At 32.3% G+C, this 23262-nt stretch overlaps 3 protein-coding genes and 1 long non-coding RNA gene across 45 annotated transcripts; 3 read left to right on the top strand and 1 right to left on the bottom strand.

Moving 5' to 3' along the window:
* The first annotated feature begins 1414 nt into the window (after positions 1-1414).
* On the top strand, positions 1415-8057 carry LOC112801774 (alkylated DNA repair protein ALKBH6 homolog). 21 transcript variants are annotated; one of them, XR_011882217.1, is made up of 11 exons: positions 1427-1579; positions 1817-1928; positions 2015-2075; positions 2677-2715; positions 3325-3437; positions 3625-3853; positions 3959-4005; positions 4216-4309; positions 5609-5730; positions 6247-6346; positions 7599-7738. XR_011882217.1 is itself a non-coding variant. In XM_072237404.1 (10 exons), the coding sequence occupies exons 2-9, from the start codon at positions 1818-1820 to the stop codon at positions 7008-7010; spliced, it is 807 nt and encodes a 268-aa protein (XP_072093505.1). In that variant the 5' UTR covers positions 1427-1576; position 1817; the 3' UTR covers positions 7011-7052; positions 7599-7731. The 21 variants fall into 21 exon arrangements, 11 of the variants coding, with proteins under 11 accessions (XP_025700478.1, XP_072093506.1, XP_072093505.1 ...); XR_003202090.3 differs by lacking the exons at positions 6247-6346; positions 7599-7738 and adding an exon at positions 7928-8057; XR_003202092.3 differs by lacking the exon at positions 6247-6346 and having other exon boundaries at positions 7698-7782.
* LOC112801775 (histone-lysine N-methyltransferase ASHH3) lies at positions 7698-17469 on the top strand. Of its 22 annotated transcripts, none has more exons than XM_072237401.1 (14): positions 7698-7782; positions 7928-8057; positions 8297-8405; positions 8519-8618; positions 9163-9241; positions 9349-9520; positions 9618-9698; positions 9838-9927; positions 14073-14100; positions 14292-14376; positions 14502-14547; positions 14620-14731; positions 15368-16003; positions 16956-17469. In XM_072237401.1, exons 1-10 carry the CDS (start codon positions 7765-7767, stop codon positions 14325-14327), a joined length of 843 nt encoding a protein of 280 aa, XP_072093502.1. In that variant the 5' UTR covers positions 7698-7764; the 3' UTR covers positions 14328-14376; positions 14502-14547; positions 14620-14731; positions 15368-16003; positions 16956-17469. The 22 variants fall into 22 exon arrangements, with proteins under 22 accessions (XP_072093502.1, XP_072093497.1, XP_072093484.1 ...); XM_072237396.1 differs by having other exon boundaries at positions 9838-9943; positions 14296-14376; XM_072237383.1 differs by having other exon boundaries at positions 9838-9943.
* Positions 17470-19388: 1919 nt separating this feature from the next.
* Positions 19389-21825, top strand: LOC112801773 (peroxidase 47). Its single transcript, XM_025844689.3, has 4 exons — positions 19389-19769; positions 20597-20785; positions 20866-21028; positions 21298-21825. Exons 1-4 carry the CDS (start codon positions 19521-19523, stop codon positions 21675-21677), a joined length of 981 nt encoding a protein of 326 aa, XP_025700474.1. The 5' UTR covers positions 19389-19520; the 3' UTR covers positions 21678-21825.
* Positions 21814-22948, bottom strand: LOC140184715 (uncharacterized). Its single transcript, XR_011882215.1, has 2 exons — positions 22663-22948; positions 21814-22580 (listed from the first exon to the last, which is right to left on the bottom strand). It is a non-coding gene; the product is annotated as an uncharacterized lncRNA (long non-coding RNA).
* Positions 22949-23262: the final 314 nt, after the last annotated feature.

Raw genomic sequence — 23262 nt, 5'->3', positions numbered from 1 at the left:
TTCGTATTAAATCAAATTTAACAATATAATTATTATTATGTGTTAAATTTAACAAAATATTTTTTAACATAAAATACAAAAGAATTATTTATATTTTATTTTGAGACAAATATAATATAATAAGTGGTATATATGTATATAAGTATTAATTTTTTTAAAAAAAATTTGTGGGACAAATGCCCCCTCTATATTAAACGTGGGTCCGTCTCCGGCTGTGAAGGAAGATGGGAGTTGTGAATAGGTAAGCGGTGACGGACTCAACAACAACATGATAGGAACTATGCGGTTTTTTGTGAAGAAGTCGAGAAGAAGAAGATTTTAGGTGAGGATGATTGAGTTTATCTTGCATAGCTATAGAGTATAGACTGAAGCTATGAATTATGTGTGATGTGAGACGAATCTTAATTCCTAAAAAGTGTTTATATGTATATATTCAGGGCGGGTACACCCTAAACCCGACGATACCTATCTTGAGCAAAATCTGCCCCGACTCGGGTCAAGTTATTACTCTTTCATTCGAGTATGGACAGGTCGGGTATCTGCGTATTCGAAAACTCCTGCCAAGTCTAATCACGTATTGATACTCCTTTTATTAAGGGTTTATCGCTAGCTAATGAATTGCTATATACACAAGGCGAGATTCTAACTCCTAATAGTTGTTTAAGCGGACGAGTGAGATGATCACTTAACAAACTCAATTTGATTAAGATAAATACTAATTATTTTTAATATTTTAATATTAAAAATTTTGAGAGTTTGATTTTAATTATAACTTTATAAAATATTTATAATAATAATTACTATATATATTATTTAATTTTTAATAATTTTTTAATATAATTTTATGTATTATTCCGTACAAGATACGGGAACATATACTAGTTGTCTATAGATACATGGTTATTGTTATCACATGAATATAAAAAAAAGATATATTTATATAATATTTATCATCTACTCTTTATTTATCACAAATTTTATTAAAATTGGTGAAGTTTCATTCTAAAAATTATTATCTACATAACAATTTTTTATAAATAGACACGTTAAACATATAAACATTATATTTAAATTTTACGTGATAAATTGATAGAATGACATAAAATATCTATTATTTACTATGATGATAACTAAATTGATATTTTTTTTCTTCAAGACTAATTAATTCAAAATTAAAATTTTTGAGAATTCAAAGGTGCTTTTAGTTTGTATTTTTATTTTCATTGTTTTTTATTTTTTAGATTTTAAAAATAGTAAAAGTAATAGTAATTAAATCTTATTTTCTGCTGATTTTACTTTTTCTTTGCAGAATTCAAAAAATAGAAATTACTAAAAATAAAAACGAAAAATAAAAATACAAACCAATTATAACCTAATTGTCATTTTATTCTTGTATTAATAATATTAAAATATTAATGTTATACTTATACCCCATAGTGGTAGCTGGCTAGGTTCTTCCAGAGCTCCGCTGCAGAACACCTTCTCTCTCTTACTTCAAACCCTTAACCCCTCCCCACCATTCTTCATCAGACTTTTGTTAAAAAGCTTGCAACTTTCACATAATACAACACCATTGGTAGTATGTTTTATTCCTTTCAGCTTTTTTCTTTTCTTCTATAGACTATTTTCATTGTTAATTTTCTATTCCGAACTAAGTTCCAATCAATTCAGTTATTCGAAAAAAAGAAGTAAATTTAGGTCAGCTGATTATGTTAGAAGGAGAGTAGTGCGTTATACCTTTTAGTATGTTCTGTTGATTGGGATGCTTTGATACATAATGCAATGCAAACTAATGTTTAAAACCCTGATTTTGCAGAATGATGGAAGAGAAAGAGAAATTAGATAGTTACAAAGTTGGATCTTTGCCTACTGTAATATATATACCTGATTTCATCACAGATAGTGAACAAAACTTTCTTCTTAGCAATGTAACACTTCCTATTTCTTTTCTTTTCACTGTTGTGTTCATTTAGTGTTTTGGGTATTCTAAATTGGTTTTTCTGATGGTTATTAGATATATGGAGCCCCTGCATCGAAGTGGAAGTTGTTGAAGAATAGGAGGTTACAGAATTGGGGTACGATGGCCTTTTACTTTTTATATATCCGGTTTCCGTGTGCTAACTGTGTAGATTGTAAGTCAATTCAGAAACCATTTGAGTGTTTGGTTTTGCTTTTGTAGAACTGATTTTAGCTAGAATTACTTCTGACAGAATTGGTTCAGTTTAGATTTGATTTTGATGTAAAGTGATGTATATTTGGTCAGATATTTTCTAGTCTGCATGAATCAATTCTAGAAGCAAGAGTTGGTTTTGCAAACTAGTAACCAAACTTATAGTCAAAATTGATTCGAAATGTAGAATTGATTCTGAGTTGCACTATCAAATCCTCAAATTTTCGGAATGTTTGAATTGACAGAAAGTGAAACATGATACAAAAGAATTTAATTGAGGAACTGAACATGTTTTATGAGTACAGTAAATCTCACTAGATCCCTTTTTTCCTTTGGGTGGGTTAAGGAGAGTCTTGTTTGTTAAGTAATTTCAAATTTTCAACATGCCCATGTCAATGATGTTTCTTTCTTGCTTCGTTCATACAGCCAATCAAATTAATAGTATTTAGCAGAACCGCAGAAATGACACGAAAAATTTCTTTCTCATTAATATTGTTCATTGGCAGGTGGCGTTGTCCATGAGAAGGGCCTTCTACCTCAACCATGTAAGTTGGAAAATATCTCTCCTTCCACAATCCAAATCTACAGTCTGCATGATTACGCATGATGCTAGTTATTGCAACTGAAAGGTCTCGATGTTATAGAAGTTATTCTTGTCCATCTTCAATTTGATTTTAGGCCGGTTTTCTCTTGAAATAACTAGTATAGTAACTCCTGCAATGCACTTAAAGGTTTTACCACCTTTAAATATTGCTTTAACGGTCGCACACCTGAAACAGTAGGTTTATTCCTGTAGCATTTTTTGATTTGATGGCAATTGCTTCAGACATTATGTTATTAGATACCTGTTGCTTCATAAGTGGATGTGGATTGAATTTGAATTCTTATGTTGTTGTCTTGCATACACTGTGAGGTCTGAATTTGTGAGGGTGACTTTCAAATATGAGGATTGTTGAACCATTGTTATTGTTGATCTATACTGATTGGTTTTGAAACTGACCTAATCATGGAATGAGGAGAATATATCATAATACTTATGGATCTAATTTAATGAATAAAAATGTAACATTGAACTCCTTCTACCACTCTTTCTTAAGATATTTTTGTTTTTAATATGCTTCAAACATTTAAGTATACCTGTATCTGTCTTGCAGTGCCTCCATGGTTAACAAATCTTACACAAAAGATATCAGAAGAATCAAGACTATTTCCATCAGCAATCAATCATGTTCTCATCAATGAGTACTTACCTAACCAAGGCATAATGGTTTGTCCTTCACCTCTGTGCTTGCTTCTAGCCATATTCATTTGCACTTCCTGTTTGTTTCCTTCTAGCATTACTATATAGATATTGGCGGAAATGCTTAACTATGGAATTTGCAATTCCTGTTCATTAATATTTTTCAAATGTACTCTGGTTTTATTATTTTATTTTATTTTTTCAAATTCTACAGCCACATCAAGATGGTCCAGCTTACTTTCCAGTTGTAGCTATTCTTTCACTCGGATCGCCTGTCGTCATGGATTTTACACCTCATGCTAGATTTAAACTAGATCCGCAAGATGTTAATGGCAAAGATTCTGATGGAGGAGAAGATAAAAGGCTTGATGATGATTACCTCCCATTCTCTGTTCTATTGATGCCTCGCAGTCTACTGATATTCAAGGATAAGGCATACTCAGGTTGTTATTCTCAACTGCTATGAACTATGGTTAACCCTTGAATTTGTGATATCTTCTTTTAATCTTCCTAAAATTTTAGTAACATTCACTAATTGATCATTTCAGATTATTTGCATGGTATTAAAGATTGTGCGGTACAATGCTATGATGGGGTAAGCTACCTTGATTTTTAACTTTATATGTACTGTTAGTGTAAAAATATTTTAATAGTAACACACACATTCAATCATGTATTGTCAAATAAGAAAAAAATAACCACTTTTCACTTTCGCTGATTGAATAATCGCCCTAAAGAAAAAAGAAAAGATGTGATACTTGTTTCATTGTATCTCATGCTTTAAATTAAACTTCGTCATTTTTAGGCTGTAAATGAAATGGAAGCTTTGAAACACAATGAATCAGATAGACCCTATTTTGGCTCAGAGGAATCAGTGGAAACAATGGGGAAGGAAGAGAGTAAGGATATATCAAGAACATCCACTAGAGTTTCATTAACTTGTAGATTGGTACCAAAAGTTCACAAGAATTTGTTTAGGTTTTGAAAATTATATTTTTAAAATTTCCATCTTTTATCCAATTGTGTTAGTAGGAGTCTCACTCCATTGTGTTACAAAATCAGGACAAGTCTTTATTAATACCCTAATCCCTTTATTAATCTACTGTATGCACATATTTTAGATGCAGATATTGAAATAAAATGACTTAGAGTTTATTAAAAGGATTTTTGCAAATGAATGCCTTTATATCACTTGTTAGGAGGTTATAATTATGAAATTTGATTCAAAATGCATTGAAAATTATAAAATACTTTTTCTATCAAACGTTTGTCGTTCCATAATCCTTAACAAAACCTTTATAATGAATTGCCACTTGAAATTTACACATTGAACTTAATTTTAATATGTTGTTAGAATGAAATATCTAACTAAATAAGCTTTTGGTTTCTATGATGTACCCCTATTTTGGTGTTCTGTATAAAATATATAGTTTTTATTTTAGTCTAGTAAAATTTAAAGGTGTTTTTTTCCATCATTAATTTGTTCTGTGAAATACTATATTAAATACTGATGTAGTAAGCTGAAATATATATACTCTTTTGTCTTTCATGGTGTTTTTTAGTTCGACAGGTTAAGGATTAATATGACAAAGACGTGTCATCAATATTTAATATATTATGTCTGTATTTAATGGAGTAAATTAAGGATTAAAAGAAAAACACTAAATTTTACATACCAAACTCGAGGAAAATTTTATAGGGACCAAAATAGAAATGGATATTTTATAGGCACTAAAAGCTTATTTATCCCTATATATTTTTATATTAGTAATAAGTAACTATAGTGTAAAATAGTTTTCATTTTAATTGTCATTCAATTGTACAATTACATTTTGAAGACTTATGAAAAACTGAAATTTAAATAAAAAGAAAACACATTTGTTAATACAACAATACATATTGGATATAAGAAAGAAAGTCTTCCTATTAGATGGAGTCGACTAATAATACATTATTAGATATTTTGATAGAAAAATTTACAGTGATAATACATATAAACCAAATCTTCAGTGTTAACATGAAATAATTTTCTTTTTTTTCTTTTTGAAAAAAACTTGCATATAACTATTTTCTATATTTAAAAATTATTAAATAATTTAATAAACTTAATTAAATCATCATCTAATGGTTGTTCTTTCTCAATCTTTAATTTCACATGAAAATAATTTGAATTTTTTTGTTTTATTTGTTGGGGTTAGGATTGGACTTTGGGGAAAAGCAGAAATTGCCACACGTGTATCAACCAACTGAAACTGACGTGTGATTTTCCGCCGAAAAAAAGACAGAACTGGTGTTTACTTTGACATGAAAGTGACACGTGGTTAGTTCTCCTTCTTTTCACTGTTTTTCCATTCACAAGTCAAAGTCAACGGTATTTTTGTTTCTTCAAAATCTACAGTTTTCTGAACAATAAAATATTAAGTATTTACTTATAACAACAAACAGTTTAATTTCTGAGTATTTTATTAAGGTGGCGTTATTCAGGTAAAATTCAAAATTTCCTTTTTTGAAAAATAATTAATACAAAATAACATTAGTGAATAGAAAATATTAAAAAGAAAATTCTGACGTCAGTTTGAGTTGGTTATAAGCGGCTACCGCCACTATATATATCAAAATTTCTATCGTAATCCGTTTTTCCCATTTCATTGCCTCATTCATTCATTCTCTTCTTCTTACTCCAACTTCGTTTCCAGGTTTGCTTGCTCTCTGTGTTTCTTCTTCAGATTATTATTACAAATGTGACCGATTTGCCCTCTCTCTTTCACTATCTTTGCTCTGTGATTGCGCTTCTTTTGTTCTGCTTTGACGATTTCCCTTTTGTGGATTCTCACAGATTACATTTCGAATTTTTTTTCCATCGCTTGTGTCTTCACTCTTCAATGTAGCCAATTCATTCCGCACAATCTTTGATGAGATTTTGGATTTTTACCGACGTATGTCTATTTTTTCTTTTTTTAATAATTATAATTTATTCACTGGTTTTCTCACACTAGTGTTTTTGACTTATGAGTCAAAGGTGGAGAGAAATGAAATTTTTCAATTCTTTTCTTTCGCTTCTTTGTTGTTTGATGTGAAGTTTTTTCTGGTGTTTGGAATTGGATTCAATGGGAATTTTTTGTTTCGAAATTGTATGATTCTGAAATCTTCTTCAATCATTGTAGAAATCCTAGAACTTTGTTTCCTCTTTTATTTTTGTCCTTTTTGTTCTATGCAGACAGAAAGTGATAGAATTGGGGTTTTAAATTTAAAATACCTGCTGTTTATTTATGGATTTGGGAATGATATGCACATTCTAGTTGTTTTCATCATCGTCATCGTCATGATGCTGTAATGAAGTGCATTATTTGGAAATAATCGAAGAACGCTGTTTTGTTAGCAAGAATTTGAAGTATTTAGTAAGAGGAGGACGTATCATTAAACTATTTATTTCAAAAGCTTAAGCTAGTAAGCGGATAAACACATGAATGGTTTATATCTTTAACAGGAGGAACTGTGGGAAGAGAAGTTGGAATTCTTGGAGTCTTAATTAAAGTGGTATTGGTCAGAAGGACTTACACTGAAAGCCGGAAACTTTGTGCATTGGGGATTTTCTTCTAGATTAGAATAGATATTTACAGAGAAGTTTTGTTAAGAATTGAGGTTGACAAGATTTCTGAAAGTTGTGGACTTGATCTTTTAAATTTCAGTCGATGTTTGAACTGAACCCTGTTATGTGCCAATATCCCCTTTATTTTTTACTCCTATCCACATATTTAAATTACATTACTGTCCTCCAGTGCTGACATCTCTTAAGTTGTTTCTGCATTCAAAACTGTTAAATGGATGAACAGAATAAAGTGGTTAATAAGAAACAGTCATAATATTTTCAAAGTAAGTGAGTTGAAATGGTTGAGATACGTGAGGGCACTGTATGGACTTTATATAAGGTCATTAAAGATTGGATTATTTTTATACCTTTTTTATGGGACAAATTTGGCCTAATTGTGAATTATTTTTTTTTTTCGTTGACAATCCAAAGGCAAAGTGTACCATCTGTCCACTAATCAATCAGCCTGTTTGATTTCTGTCTGTCAAATCCAATTGAGCATGTTGATTTTGATTTTATTGATTTCGGAACCTCAATAGAGATATAGGTTTGATGTCTTAAATTTTTTGTCTTATAGTTGACAAATTGTTCATGTGTAGGCAAAGCGTGTTATTGAAGAAATTGAACAAGTCTTATATGAAGAAATTGAACAAGTCTTGTATGTGGATTTTGTGATATTATTTTCAATATTCAATTAGGAGCCTCTATTGAGAATCTGAGATTGGGAGCTATCACATTGAAATATCTAGTCCTTCATCAGATTTCATGCATACGATGAAAAAGGTGGCTTGATGTTATCTTTAGTTTTTAGATTCCTTTGAGATTACATGTTGTGGATGTGGGTGTGTATCTTCGAAATTAATTTTGATGCAATTTTGGAATAGCGTTTGAGCTGCTGAGTGAGTTCCTTGATTTTTCTTTTTAACAGAATTCTGACCTTAGTGAGATTGGATCTGTATTCAACAACTTGGCTAAGCAGCTTGAGGAACCTGTTGACTTTGAGCTTCCAGATTCGTTTACCAAGAATAAACCTGTGCAGTATAGATCCATAAAGCGCAGTATCCTTTATAGATGTTGATCAAATGTTCTCAATAGCAGTGTTTGCGTTGAAAGCGGCATTTTCTGTGGACCCAGCTAACATTAAAATCTTAAGTTGTTCATAAATCACAATTTCCATACTTGTTTTGAAGTATTTTACACTTTTAAATTTGTTTTTCTGTTTATCTTTATTTTTCTTTTGGCTGTCCTATTGCTTTAGAAAAGCTTCCTTTGTTTGTTCTTATGTATCCAATCTAAGATATATATACTTCAAAGAAGTTTAAGAGACGGTTTGATGATGGCATATTCTGTTCTTGTACTCCTTCACCTGAATCTCCGAATGTGTGTGGTATTGATTGCCACTGTGGGTAAGTATTCTTATATGGCGCCTGGGGTATGCTGTCTTTTATCATTTAATTGTAGATGCTATTACATTATGTGCAGCCATGCTCATTGTTCCTTTTGTTTTCTATCCCTATAGGGTGCTTTTATCTTGCTGTTCTTCAGCCTGTAAATGTGGGAGCTCCTGTCTCAACAAACCATTTCAGCATCGTCGGGTGAAAAAGATGAAATTAGTTCAGGTACAACTTTTGGCTCAGGATGAGAGTAAACCACGAAAGCAATACTAGAAAGATTTTGCTGTTGGAAAAATAGTCTCCAAAAGATTATGGACGTTTGACAAAATGGTCCAACCATGAATTTAGCCTTGAATTTACTCATGGTTGGATCAAAATTTGTCAAACATATGTAATGTTTTGGAGGCCATAGGAGACTTATTCTCAGATTCTTTTTTGTTTGCTAAGTCTTTTAGATACTGTTTTGATGATTTACTCCTCAAGATTATTTTGTTGGTAATTTGCAATGTTATAATTTCAGTTTCTTGCATCATTTTATCTGTTTTATTATTTTTATCGATTCTTCGTCCGCCTAATGTTTGAAATGAGTTCTGTGTTTCTTACAAATTATTCCAGGATTTTCTTTTGCTTTGGAAAATCAATTTTCTCCCCTTTATTTATCTGTGCCACTTCTCTATCATTCAATTACCTCTGCCTTATTAACTTTTTGTTCATGGATATCCCCCATATTTTTCGCACTTAACATTCTGTGTAAATATGTTGCTTGTAGACTGAGAAATGTGGCTCTGGTATTGTAGCTGCTGAAGATATTAAGCTTGGGGAGTTTGTTATAGAATATGTTGGAGAAGGTGATAAGCAATTAGTTTCGCTTGTATGCATTATAAAATTTTGAGAAAAGGTTATTGATAGTTTATTTGTTTTTTAAAAGCCACTTATAGATTACCTGTCTTATCAGTAATTGATGACAAAACATGTGAAGAAAGACTTTGGAACATGAAGCATCGTGGGGATTCAAACTTTTACTTATGTGAAATCAATCGAGATACTGTGATTGATGCCACATATAAGGGAAACAAATCTAGATATATCAATCATAGTTGCTGTCCCAATACAGAGATGCAGAAATGGTTGGCTATGAATTGTTTTGTTAGTGTTAGGTATCTGACATTTAGCAGCTAAGTTAATTACTCAGTCTAACACACTTTCTCTTCTTTCTATCTTAAGGATAGCAGATGGTGAAACCAGAATAGCCATTTTTGCTACACGAGACATTCAAAAGGGTGAACAACTCACCTACGATTACCGGTATGAGCACTTGCCTATATCACTATTTCTAATATATTACTAGTAGTATACACTCCTGTGGAAAGTTTGGGTGTCTCCAGAAACCAGAATGATACTCATATCTCTATGTTAGTGATGGTGGATTCTAACAATATAGCAGGTTTGTCCAATTTGGCGCAGACCAAGAATGTCACTGCGGTGCTGTTGCCTGCAGGCGTAAGCTTGGTGTCCAACCTACAAAGCCTAAAATGTCAGTTAAATGTCAGGTGGCTTCATCTTCTCTTTAAGCACAGAACCAAACTTAAATTTCGTCATCTTTATTTTATTGCAAAACAATGCGATCTGAATCAGGGGAATAAACTCTCTCAACTTTTAATTAGCCTTGCAATGTATAGAACGTTGCTACTTCACATTTCATGATTATAGGTTTTTTCTGAAGTCATTCTTTCCTTGGTTTCTTGGTGACGCTGGAGTCATCTGATTTATGTAGCCAACTCCACTTGGTGGAATAAGATCTAGTTCTTGTATATATTTTTTCTGGCAAAGGATATGTAACTTTAGCTTACATATCCATTCAATGACTTATTGAGTATAATGAAGAATGCAAATACATTGAAGATTTCAAGGTACCACTGAAGTAAAGAGAAAAGAAAAATGTGTGTATACCCTTAAATGTATTTTCATGTTTGATGGTTGTATTTGTTATTCTTTAATTAAAATATGAAGATGCTGATTATCTTAAGAGTATAAATGTATTCGTTTAGATCAGTCTAGTTGTCTGTGGATTGTATTCCCAGAGATAGCACGTTGTGGTCAATGGGTTGGTGCTGCCACACCTCACATTTTAGAATTGTACAGCCCAATAGGCACTGGTCCCATAGACTATCGTGATCCTTCTTTTTATTGTAGAAGTACTAATGGATCCCTCATTAGGCACATGATTCCATTTTGATGCTGTGTTTACATTTATTATAGAAGTATAAATACGTTTCCATATACGCAGGTTAGTGCTGCATTTACATTCAGAATAAATTTGGCTCCTTTGAAGTGCATGGTGCACTTAGAAGGTAAATACACAATCTCAACAGTTGATGAAAAACTCATCAGTTTGGGATTTCTAAATACAAACACTTACAAGATACACATACCTCACAAGAGAGTAACTACCCTTGAGTGGCTATTTCATTAAATAAAAAATTGGGGTGTGGGGAATATAACATGATAGCCACTCTTCTCAGTAAAATTGAGACGTGGTTGTTCCAAGGGAAGTTAGAAAAATGGTGCTTAAAATCAAGACCAAGGTGGACTACTTGAGAATAGATGCCTTTTCGAGCAAGAAAAAGAGTTGAGCTCTGATCCATTCCTTGTTAAACAGCTCAGATATAGGAATAAAAATAAGAAACACTAACCCACAATAGCTGAGGTGTTAAACTTTTAATGGATTAGAGAACCATTTTAGTCCTATTTGCTATTTTCTTTTAATTCTTTTCCCACTTTGAGAGCATCTAAGAATTTCTTGAAATACCTTACCTGATGTGGACCTTGTCAACATGTTTTTTTAATTTCTACTTTTTAGCTAAAATTGGTCTAAATGGATGGACTGTTCCAAAATGTTTGGAACATTAGTGAAAGGATTTTAAATTCTTGAATTTGGTTCTGAATTTCCTCAAAACTGGCTAAAATGTGTTTAGAATATATAAATCGATCAAATCTCAAAAATCTATATGAATATTGTTTTTAGAGGTCGAATGTATAGCGTTAAGGTTGATGCTCGTGCCATGGCGGTCATGGGTTCTAGTGATGAAAACAACCACCTCATCATGAGGAGTTTGTTCATTGGCACTTCCTATACCCCACCTTGTGTGTGTAAATTAGTTTAAAGGGGCTTTTATTTGCCTGCCTGAGATAAAATGACATACACATCAATTGAGTGCTTTCATCTATATTTATTTACTTCTTGATTCTATTTGGATTCTTAATATTGACAACTGATATTTAATGCTTAATGCTTTTGTTCATTTACCTTTATGTTAGCTTACTCATTTATTCTGCATCTTTGGTAATTCTTTTTGGAATGTGGGAAAGGAATGTCCATAATCCTTGTCTTGTAAAAGAGGAGTGAATTTGACAAAAGATAAAAGCTTGGAACACTTTGTTTAAATAAAACATAATGAATTAATTTAACAATCTTAGATATTTATAATCTGTATCTTTCAAATTAAATACGGTAAATGTAGATTTCACGCAGCCATAGGCTTAAAAAGTAGCTGGGACAGTGGATTGATTATACCACATTTATTTATCTACATTTAGGAATATCACAAAGCTGAAATTCTTGATGAAAACATGAGCATTGCTAAATCATACAAAAAGCTTTTCATGAAATTGTTCCACAAATGATGTGGCATAACTGTAATCCAGAGAAAAATAGTTGCCAACTATCGCATGGGAACCAAGTCACACACCTGCATTAAATTTCAATTTATGCATCGATTCACGAAATCAATTTCGTGCAAACGAGCATCAGCATAAAAAATTTATGCGTTAGGAACTAATAGTGGTCAAGATGTCCACATAGTGTTTATTAACTACTTATGAGTTAATCATTGTTTAATAATCCTTTTTGGTAAATTTTCCCTGTTTCCTTTTGTCATCTTCTGAACCAAACCCGATGTATCATCAAGTTTTCACTTTTCAGAGGAGTGTGTTTCTGTAGGGTGCCATCATTTCTTAAAAAGCTTCCAATATTTAAGTAATTAGTTGCTATATATATATATATATATATATATATATATATATATATATATATATATATATATATATATATATAACTTATTAATTAAGCTTATATCTCACTTTGAAAATAAAAAATAAACAATTGCTAGCTAGGTCAGCCTGTTGTTTATGTACTGTCATGCCCTAGATTTGAATTTTTATTCTCCTGTAGGTGGATCGTATGAAAGTACCTTTATGAGCTCTTGTTGAGTCTAAAGGTATGCCCTAACGTTTGTCGCTAAGGACGAGTTTCTTACCTAAGTTTTACCATACAAAAGTTATTTTATTTATATGTCTAGGATGGAAATTCATATACTGACCGAATCTCCATTTTGAAGAGGTATCTTTTTTTGCCAATTTAGGAAGAATAATTTGGCAATATATATATTTCCGTTATGTAATTTGAGCAACGAAATCATCACAAAATGTGTCCCCCTTACAATTACTAATTTCCCTTATGCTGTGTAATTACTAGCAGATAGGGTCTAACATAAATCTCATAAAAAGTCTAACATAAATTAGGAACAACAAGATTAGAGATATATTAAAAATTCTAGGAAATTAAATTCATCAAATACATCACTAATTAAATAAAGATAGAATTATAGTGCAGGGAGGGTACAGCTGCTCGCTGGCGGACTGAAATTGGTGGAGCTTGTCGCCATAGCAGAAAAGGCAGAGGGAGGGCATATTTAATTAGGGAAGGGTAGGGTTTTTTTTAATAAACATAAATTCACAAATCTTCCCTTCTTTAAAAGAAAAAACGAAAGGAATCCTGTCGCCATTCCTGCGACTGGCAACAGAGAAAGCGGTCGTTACGGCTGTGACCTGAAATCCACAACTCAACAGATTCTCATTGTGTTTTTCAGAAAATGTGCGCTGATATGGCTATTTGATAACACTGAACCGATGGGTATCTAAAATTCCTTCATGCACCAATATTACTTATAGGTAGAAACATATTTATCTAAGGTTTTCCCTTTCTAACCTCCTATAATGATCAGTAGTGTAATCAGTAGTGGCAGGGAATAGCAGCCGCCATGGTTGCTACATGAAATCCACAATGCAACAGGATTCTCATTGTTTTAGGAAAGCTGCACTATAGCTCTGTAGTGCTGAATATAGCGCTACAGCATATAGGTAGAAACATAATTTTCTAAGTTTTTCCATTTCTTATCTCGTATAACAAGTTTCAGGGTAAACTCAAATGTAGGGCATTAAGGGAAAGTATGATTGAGTTGGGAGTTTTTATTTCTGATATTAGGTAGATTTCTAGTTCCTCCTACCCAATCCATTTTCTCAGAGAATAATCATTCCTTCATTTTGATGGAATTGTTCCGACTAGAAATGTGCTACCTAACTTTCAAGACTCTAAATTCCTTCTCATTCTTATTCCATCTGATCCTCATTTCATTCAATCATACTATAAGTATAGCCTCAACAACAATCAGGTCTTATCCTATTGGCAAAGTTGGCTACATGGGTCATAATGTCGTAGTATCCTACTATGTTAAACCTTGTGTATTTCTTGAATTGCATTTGTTATGTACTACATGTGTATCAAATAGTAAGATATGCCTGGTTGACTAATGTTAACTCTCTTTTTTCAATTTTTTAAAGGTATATCAGAATGGAGGTTTGCAAATTGGTAAGCTTGTGTCTTTCTTACTCTTTATTACATTTGAGTTATATAGCATGTTTAGTTAAGCTTTTGGAATGCCTCAAGCCATGGTTTTGTGGTTCCAGAAAACTAAACCAAACATGTTAAAATACTATTTGATTTATGCTTAAAATTAGCTGTCATATCCATTTAGTTTTCCTTTTGTGCTTTAATTTCAGGCAGTTCTCAAGTTTTTGCGCAATCAAAAAGCTTAAAAGTTTGCATTGGGGAAGTTATTAGGATAAAACACCTTGAACATGTGAGGTACTAGATACTCTGCCTCTGAATTATATGCTTTTGATATTTGTGTATTTAATCAACAAGTTCACTTTATCCACATTATGTGTAGAATTCAACTTCAACTCTTATGTGTTCTTATTATGTTACAGGTTTGGGCTTATTAAATGGTTTAACAAATATTCCCGAAAACACTTGGTGAGAGAAACTTTGGTTGGGCTTTAAAAGCTTAGATCAACGTTGTGCTCATGTATCAATAAATTTTTGCAGATCCTGTTTGAAGATGGCTGTGTTGAAATTTTTGACATGTCTAAAGAAGATTGGGAACTCACTAGTTTGTGGTGCAATTACTTTTGACTGCTGCACTACCACTTACTTCCTTGTTAGTATTTTTTCAGTATTTATCTCTGTGACACTAGTAGTGTTTCTTCCTGATTATGTGCTTGTTATGATAGATTGACGCCTTAGGCGTTGATTTTGATTACTATGCTGTTTTTTTTTTATTTGTCTCCCTTGGCTACTTTTGAAGGATGTTCTTCGCATTGAGGGTGGGTTTAGTAAAGCTTATTGTGTTTGATAATTCAAAAAGATCATGTGCTTGTTTTTAGTTTTTAAAAGCAATAGGTGCTTTTAAAACACCTATGAAGATATTTTTTAAATCTAGCTTATTCTTTTCAAGTCTAACATAATCTTATTATATATTAATGATTTTCTAGATTTATGCTTTACTCTTTACATTTACTTTTATGTATATTAAAGTCATTTGAAGTTTTTAAACAATTTTACCGAACATAATTGTTATAGAGTATGCTTACTGAAAGCTAATTTTACCAAACCCACCCTGAATGCATGCTTTGATGAGCAGTATTTTCCATTCTAGATGAGGATTCTAAGCTAACAGAATTGCGATTAGTGTCATTGTTCCTGCTGTGATAATTTTCTTGTCATTGTAGGAAACAAGAAACAGGGCTATAGCTAATCCCTCTGTATTTTCATTTATTTTTATATATATAAATAGGAAAAAGCACGTGAAGGCATTGTTGTCAAACTCGTGAGTTAACTCGTAAACTCGTACGAGTTTAGGTAGTGGAATCGAGTTAACTTGGACACAAACTTGTTTCTGGGTAGACTCGGGTAAACTCGCATAAACTCGGTCAAATTCACGAGTTTACGGGTGAGTCAGCGAGTTTGATTTGTTTGGTCTTTTTCGCCAAAACGGCGTCGTTTTAGGCCCAACAAAAAAAACAGGAAGAAAGGGAGCAACGTATGAACGTAACCCTAAACAGCTAAATCCCTCACTTTGCTCGCCGCACTCACTCAGTCACTCTCTTCTCCAAGCTCTCTTCGCGTTTCGTTCATCCCTTGCCGTCGTCCGTCCCTCGCCGCCGTTTGCCATTCCCCAAACAGCTCGTCACTGTCTCCCTTTCTGCCGTTCTCTCACTCTCAATTCTCTCATTCTGCTCTACTGTTGACTCTGTTCTGCATCAAAGCTCATGGACTCGTGGAGCCTCTGCCGTCAACACGCTGCCGTCGTTTGTCGCGTCCTCTGCTGGTTCATCGTGTACACTGCCACCATTCGTTCTTGTCTGCCTGCACAGCACAACAACGCTTGGTTCCTCAACTGAGCCTACTCCATTCAGCCATTCAGATTCAGGTATGTTTTAAAAAAAAAAAATAGTTACTGAATTGTTGCATGTTGTAGATGTTATAGTTGTTACTTGTTAGTTATAGTCAATTGTTGCTTGTTACTGAATTTGAATGTCTAAAACTCTGAAATCTCAAATCTGAATTTATCAACTTTGATAGTGGATAACTTTGTAATTGTTAGTGGATAACTATATAATAACTAACTTTGCAACTATTTAGTTTAGTGGATAACTTTGCAACTGAATATGAAACTCTGTAATATAGTGGATAATTCTGAAATAATTTCTAATCATTATTTAGAGATGGATAAAAATAAGTGGATAACTTTGCTACATCAATTATTTGGTTTGTTGATTTGTTGATTCAGGGACAAAAATACAAAATGTTTGAGAATGTTGGTTCAGGTAAGATGGTAAAGATGATGTTGATGCCATGGAAGATGAAAATATTAGAGGATTTCAGTTTTAGACTTTTAGTTTATTAGAACATTTAATTTTTGCTTTGTTGTTTTTTTCAATTGTATTATATGAAGCTTTGATTGTGTGATGTGTTTTGTGTTGAACTAGATGCATACTTGTGAAGGATTTGAATGTGTGTTTTAGAGTATTTGTTATAATTGTAGTATTATGTAAATTTATTATGTGTTTTGATGTTGAAATTGTTGAGTTTGAATGCGTATATTTGAGTAAACATATATATTATACACGATATATATATTTTTTACAAAAAATTTATAACAGGTAAACTCGTACGAGTCTACGAGTCGAGTCTAGGTCAACTCTACGAGTTTACCTAGACTCGCGAGTTTGACAACTTTGCGTGAAGGGAATTAAGTTCATTTCAATTATTCCTTACTTATTTCTGCTAAATTCTGAAAATGAAAAGGAAATGTGTGGTGTTCCTTTGTGTGTTATTCCTTAAGCCAAATTCCTCCTAAGATTGCTATAACTGTGTTTCAGGTGTGTAGGTGAAAACTAGTGAAAATGGAGGCATTATTCTTTCATTTCATGTACATAATTCTTGGAGTTGCTAACGCTCTGAAAATTCATTCGGATAGAAAGCTTAATACCTAGACTAGATCATTGTTTCTGATTGAAGGCATTAATAAGCTGTTTTGGTTTCCATCCGGCATCCGAACAAGATGTATCTCGCCAACCTAGAAGATTGTTGTTACTACTAGAGATATTTTGTCTCTGCAAATCTTGATTGTACTATAAAGTGAAAATTCATCTTGTAACCTTACCTTGGATTTGCACAATTGTTGTATCAAGTCTATGATTTTTCTTTCTTTTTTGTATCCATTAGTTCTTTGATTCAAAGATCTTAAAATTTGTGATGAAATATCAGGGGGTTTCCTATAGTGAATGCAAGCAGGCTTATGTCAATAAAGAGAAGGCACATCAGTGTTGTGCTTAGCATGTATTTTTGTATTCATTTTTGTTGAATTTATGGAGATCCATTTTTAGTGTTAAATTTTGTTGTTTCCACTGCGACATTATTTGGCAAAATTTATGGATTATGAGTTGGATGTACAAAACTTGGGATAACATGTAATTTGTTGATCTTGGAATGCAAGAACAAATCCATTGATGCTTTAATAATAGTGTGAAACTAAAACAATAATTGTGACTTTTAGCGCAAATGATTTTTATGATGTTTACACATGATAGAAGTGATAATCTTTTTAAAATTTGTCGTATGTTCTTGGTTTTAAATGCGACATCCATATGTTTGAATGACAATGACCCTTGACCCAATTGTTGGCCAATGATTTGAATATGGGACCATCTTTGAATTTACATTCTAGTTGGATAATGGCACTTAGAGTTCAAATAAATTTTGAGAAATGTTAAGTGATTCATAATTTTTTTTTTATATTTGCTCTTTACTGGAGTTAATATTAAGCAGTTCCCCATTTTTCTTTTATTACCATCGCAATTTAGACACCTTCAAAAAATGCCAAAAAATTATACCATAAACTTATGAGTATCTATCTAACCCTTGAATCATAATAATATATGGTGAATAATATTTATACCAATTTTTTTTGGAAATAGACATTAATAAGCATGTAATTAAAAATTCTTGTTTATTTATATTTTGAATAAATATATTATGTTAATTATCATGTATATATCTTGAATTGATATAAAATTTCCTAAAGATGATTTATGAGGTATAATTTCAAATCCAATGGTTAGTTTTTAAAAAAATTACGTTATTTGATCCTTACTCATATATTATATATAAACTATATTCTAATTCAAAGTTATGAATAGTATATAATCCTACCTTTACATATACACTTGAATGGAACAAATCTGATTATATAACTATGCATAAATTCAACATATTATTTCATTTCATTTGATACAAATTAAAAAAGTGAGTAGCATGCTGATGCTCATAACATATACATACGGAATAAAAGACCTCTCCCACATGTAACTTAGACGCGTATGAACCACTTTACTAACTCACACAATAACAATAACATGCCACATACATTAACATTACTTGAATGGCAGCCAGCTATAATGCTCTCTCTCTCTCTCTCTCTCTCTCTCTCTCTCTCTCTCTCTCTCTCTCTCTCTATATATATATATATATATATATATATATATATATATATATATATATATATATATATATATATACACGCACAACCACCCCACTTCCCACTTTCTTACAATTCATCCAATTCCAAATAACATGCAAGTCAATTTGCACTGTATTATGGAGGTTTCATAGTCAAAGTACTACTTGATTAAACCCTATTAATTGATTAAATTAATTTGGTTGTCAACCCTTAATTAGTGTTCCACAATTTCATTTTTTCTACTGTAAAAATAATTTACAATTATTTTCTGAATTTCAACAATTTTACTTATTTTATGAAATTTTAGTTTCTGACAGATCAGCATTATTCTAAAAATTTTGATAAACTTATATGATTGTATTGAATGCGACCTCTTATATTAGATATGTAATTTCAAAAAATTATAACGAAATAACTAATTTTCAAAATAAATTTTATTATAATTAAATAATTATAGAATTATTTACTTACATCAAAACTAAACTCAATAAAATTATACATACAAGGTAGATTCAAGTGATGGAATGGTGAACACCCTTATTACGTGTCAACTTACATGCAATCACCATGCATCCATATACACATACATATATAGCATTCATATTGACCAATGTGATTACGTAGGATTCAAGAAATTTAGAAAACAAAAGTAAACGATAAACCACTATCCAGATATTTATTGTTTTTATTTACTTTATTTTTATCCTTTTCAATCTCATCTTGATCTAATTGTGTGCTTACTTTATATATTTTCAATCATTATATATATAGCACATAAGTATATTGCAGTTTCCCCACTCTACAATGAATGTATTGTTCTGCCAGCTTTTTCCCACTAAGTAAAGTGTGTTCTTTAATTTAGTGCTACACACACATATATATATATATTGATATATATAGTAGTTGTGTTGTATCATTGATTAATATGGTGTACAAAAGGCCATTGAAGTGTTTGAGGATAGTGATGGCTAATTTGGTGACAGTGTTTGTTGTGATGGGAATTATAGTGAGTGGTTTCAGAATTGGAGCAGATGGTTTGAACATGAATTACTATTTGTTTAGTTGCCCTTTTGTTGAATCTATTGTTAAGGACATTGTCAATAGGGCATTGGAAGATGATCCTTCACTTGCTGCTCCTCTTCTTAGAATGCACTTCCATGATTGTTTCATTCAGGTTCTTAATTTCATTTCTATTTTGATTAAGTTTGTGGTAATTAATAATGATCATGTTGTTGTATGGCGAAATTACTTAGTTGAGTTTGTTGTTAGGATCTCAGTATCATGTTCGGAGATTTTGTTTTGGAGTTTCTGTGAGTAATATATTAAGTGAGAGAGAAATACTTGCATGTTCTTAAAACATATTTAATGTACGTTTTATTTTAAAAATATTTATAATTCTTCATTTTTTTAATGTTGAAGAATAACGTTATTGAGTTGGTAATTATAAATGCTTTTGGAATAAATATCAAATTTGTTATAAAAATTAGAAATATTGCCCTATTAATATAAATCATTGTTTTTTGAAGGGTTTTTTACTGCAAAACAAACATGCTTCTTTTTTTGTGAGTGTAAGTGATCAATAAATTATATATTTAAAAAAAATCGAACATATGTTATCATTTTAATTGAGAAACTTAATATACTAACATGTTTTGATTTTCTTTGAGAATTGAATGGAATGAGTGAACAAGAACTTGAATGTTCTAAAACAATGAAAGACAGAGTGCAGAAATAAAAAAAAGTAGTGATAACTGATAAGAATAGATGTAGTTATATACATAAAGCTAAATTTACATACTTTAAAGTGGATAGGGTATCTATATATGAATTGGAATAATGCATAAAAAAAAAGTGTCATTATTATCAATTGGTATAGTAAATAAGTAACTCACCAAAAAAATGTCATGCATGTTGTATCCATTTTTCTGCCATAAAATTGAACATATATTGCAGATTATAAATATTGTAACATATATGTATGGTTGTGTGATCTGCTACTAGGGATGTGATGGATCAATTTTGATTGATTCCACAAAGGGTAACAAAGCAGAAAAGGATTCACCAGCAAATTTGAGTTTGAGAGGCTATGAAATCATAGATGACATCAAAGAAGAGCTTGAAAGACAATGTCCTGGAGTAGTTTCATGTGCTGATATTCTTGCTTTAGCTGCTAGAGATGCAGTTTTCTTTGTAAGATCAACCTATTTATATATTTTTCTATTTACCATTAATTTTATACTAATATACATTATGAATGGCACAATGAGCAGGCAGGGGGACCAGTTTATGACATACCAAAGGGAAGAAAAGATGGAACAAGGTCCAAAATTGAGGATACCATTAATCTGCCATCTCCCAACTTCAATGCTTCTGATCTCATCAAGATGTTTGCCCAACATGGCTTTTCAGCACAAGAGATGGTGGCTCTCTCTGGTAATTAATATACATATATGTCCCTATGCTTCTATTTCTATCTATACATGCTTCTTCATGAAAAATGAATATCATAATTAAGTGAAACTTCACTTTTTGACAAAGGCTTCTAAATTCATAATTTACTAGCTTTCACTATGTCATTCCTTCTGTTACAAAATATCTATATATTAAACTATTAATGCATATAATTTTCAGATAGAATAGTTGATAGAGATTATGCAACAAGGAAACATTTTTAATAATGTTTTGTGGTTTTGAATCTTCAGGGGCTCACACAATAGGAGTAGCTAGGTGTTCTTCTTTCAAGAACAGGCTAACAAAAGTGGATCCAAATTTAAACTCAGAATTTGCAAACACACTGTCTAGAACATGCAGTGCCGGTGACAATGCTGAGCAGCCGTTCGATGAAACAAGGGATGATTTCGACAACTTGTACTTCGACGCTTTGGTCTCCGGCAATGGGGTTCTCACATCCGATCAAACATTGTTCACTAGTCCAAGAACTAGGAATTTTGTCAACTCTTATGCACAGAACCAAGCCTTGTTCTTCTTGGATTTCCAACAAGCCATGGTCAAAATGAGCTTGCTTGATATCAAAGAAGGTTCTAAGGGTCAAATTAGAGATAATTGCCGCAAGATAAATTGAATTGGAGGATCTAGCTATGCCTTATTTAAAACAAATAAATGATCTATGTATTTATATATCTATGGTTTGATAAATATTACATTAGCATTGAGGAACATAATTGACAATTATTAAAAGTTAATATAGAATTGAATAATTTCTCCAGAAATTTTGTAATTTCATTGAAATTGAATATGTTACATAGTTCTGAATAGTACATTGTTCCACCAAGATTGGTATCGACTATATGAATACTTGGCTTATGTAGGTTATGCCTCCTTAAAAAACCCCTATGGACAAAACCCCTGGAGCTTGGGAAAAAATCCAATAGAGGAAAAAGAGTACATCAACCATGCATAATTTAAGGAATAATGAAAAAAAAGCTCAACAATTTTTATAACCTCGTACAACTAAGCCCTAGAATAAAGAACACTCTTGGAGTCGGCAAGAAGAAGGTGAGTGAGTTCCGGCGGAGGCCTATTCAAAAGAGAAAACGCAGAACTCGAAAAAGAACCTACTTTTGCCAGAAAATCAGCACAAGAATTTGCTTCTCTCATGACATGGTAGATAGTGACATCCCACTCAAGAAGCATGAACTGATGAATTTCTTCCACAATGTCTGCGAATTCCGGAACATCTCCGGCATTGTGATGAATAATCTCGAGAGCCACCATGCAATCACTTTCACATTCCACCTTTCTGTACCCAAACTGCCACGCCAACCACAAACCATGGCGAATAGCTACTAGTTCCGCTGCGACGCTGCCGGCGAAACCAATATGACTGACGAATCCGGCAATGCAGTTGCCATCTTGATCTCTAAGCAAGCCACCACATCCGGCTCTTCCAGGGTTTCCTCTTGAACTTCCATCGACGTTGAGTTTGATAGCCCCTTCAGACGGTGGAACCCAGCGAACTAGCATCCTTTGCATACAAACACAGTAAATTGTAAAAACCAAACACAACTATATCTGATCTTCATTGCAATATTCAAAGAGATATTTACTTGGCCTAGACTTCGTTAATGTGATGATGCGATATGATGAGACGGTGACGAGACAGGGAGAGACGATTACGACCAGTCCCGGGATCTTCTAAGGCGAGCGAGCGAGATTGAGTGAGAGACCAGAGACCGTGAGAGAGACCGGAGCCGAGAGAGCGACGACGAGCTTGAGTGCCAGTCCGGAGACAGTGAGGGAGACCGGAGACGAGAGAAGGAGAGAGCTTGGGTGCGAGCGAGAGAGATGAGAGAGCTCGAGAGCTTCAGTGAAGACTGACGTTGAGCGAGGAGAAGGTAGAGTTTAGGATTCCTGAACGATGTCGTATAAGTAATTTTTTTTTAAAAATTAAGCATGACCTGGTTCGGTTTATGTAAACTGAACAGAGTCAAATTGGATTTTAAAATCGAATTTAAAGAATAATTTATTAATCGATTTTTTAAATACAATCAATTAAAATGTAATATATCAACAATTTAAAAAAAAGATGTTTAGAGCATTTTTATGGGAGTATCCTCTCCATAATATATTCAACTATTAATTTTCAATTTACGAATCTTAACAACCTTCAAGTAATAATGATTTTCATATTTTGAAAGCAAAATTCG

Source organism: Arachis hypogaea, chromosome 5, assembly GCF_003086295.3.
Source record: "Arachis hypogaea cultivar Tifrunner chromosome 5, arahy.Tifrunner.gnm2.J5K5, whole genome shotgun sequence".
Lineage (NCBI taxonomy): Eukaryota > Viridiplantae > Streptophyta > Magnoliopsida > Fabales > Fabaceae > Arachis > Arachis hypogaea.
Note: the sequence above shows the minus strand (reverse complement) of the source record. Positions and strands in the feature narration are given on the sequence as shown.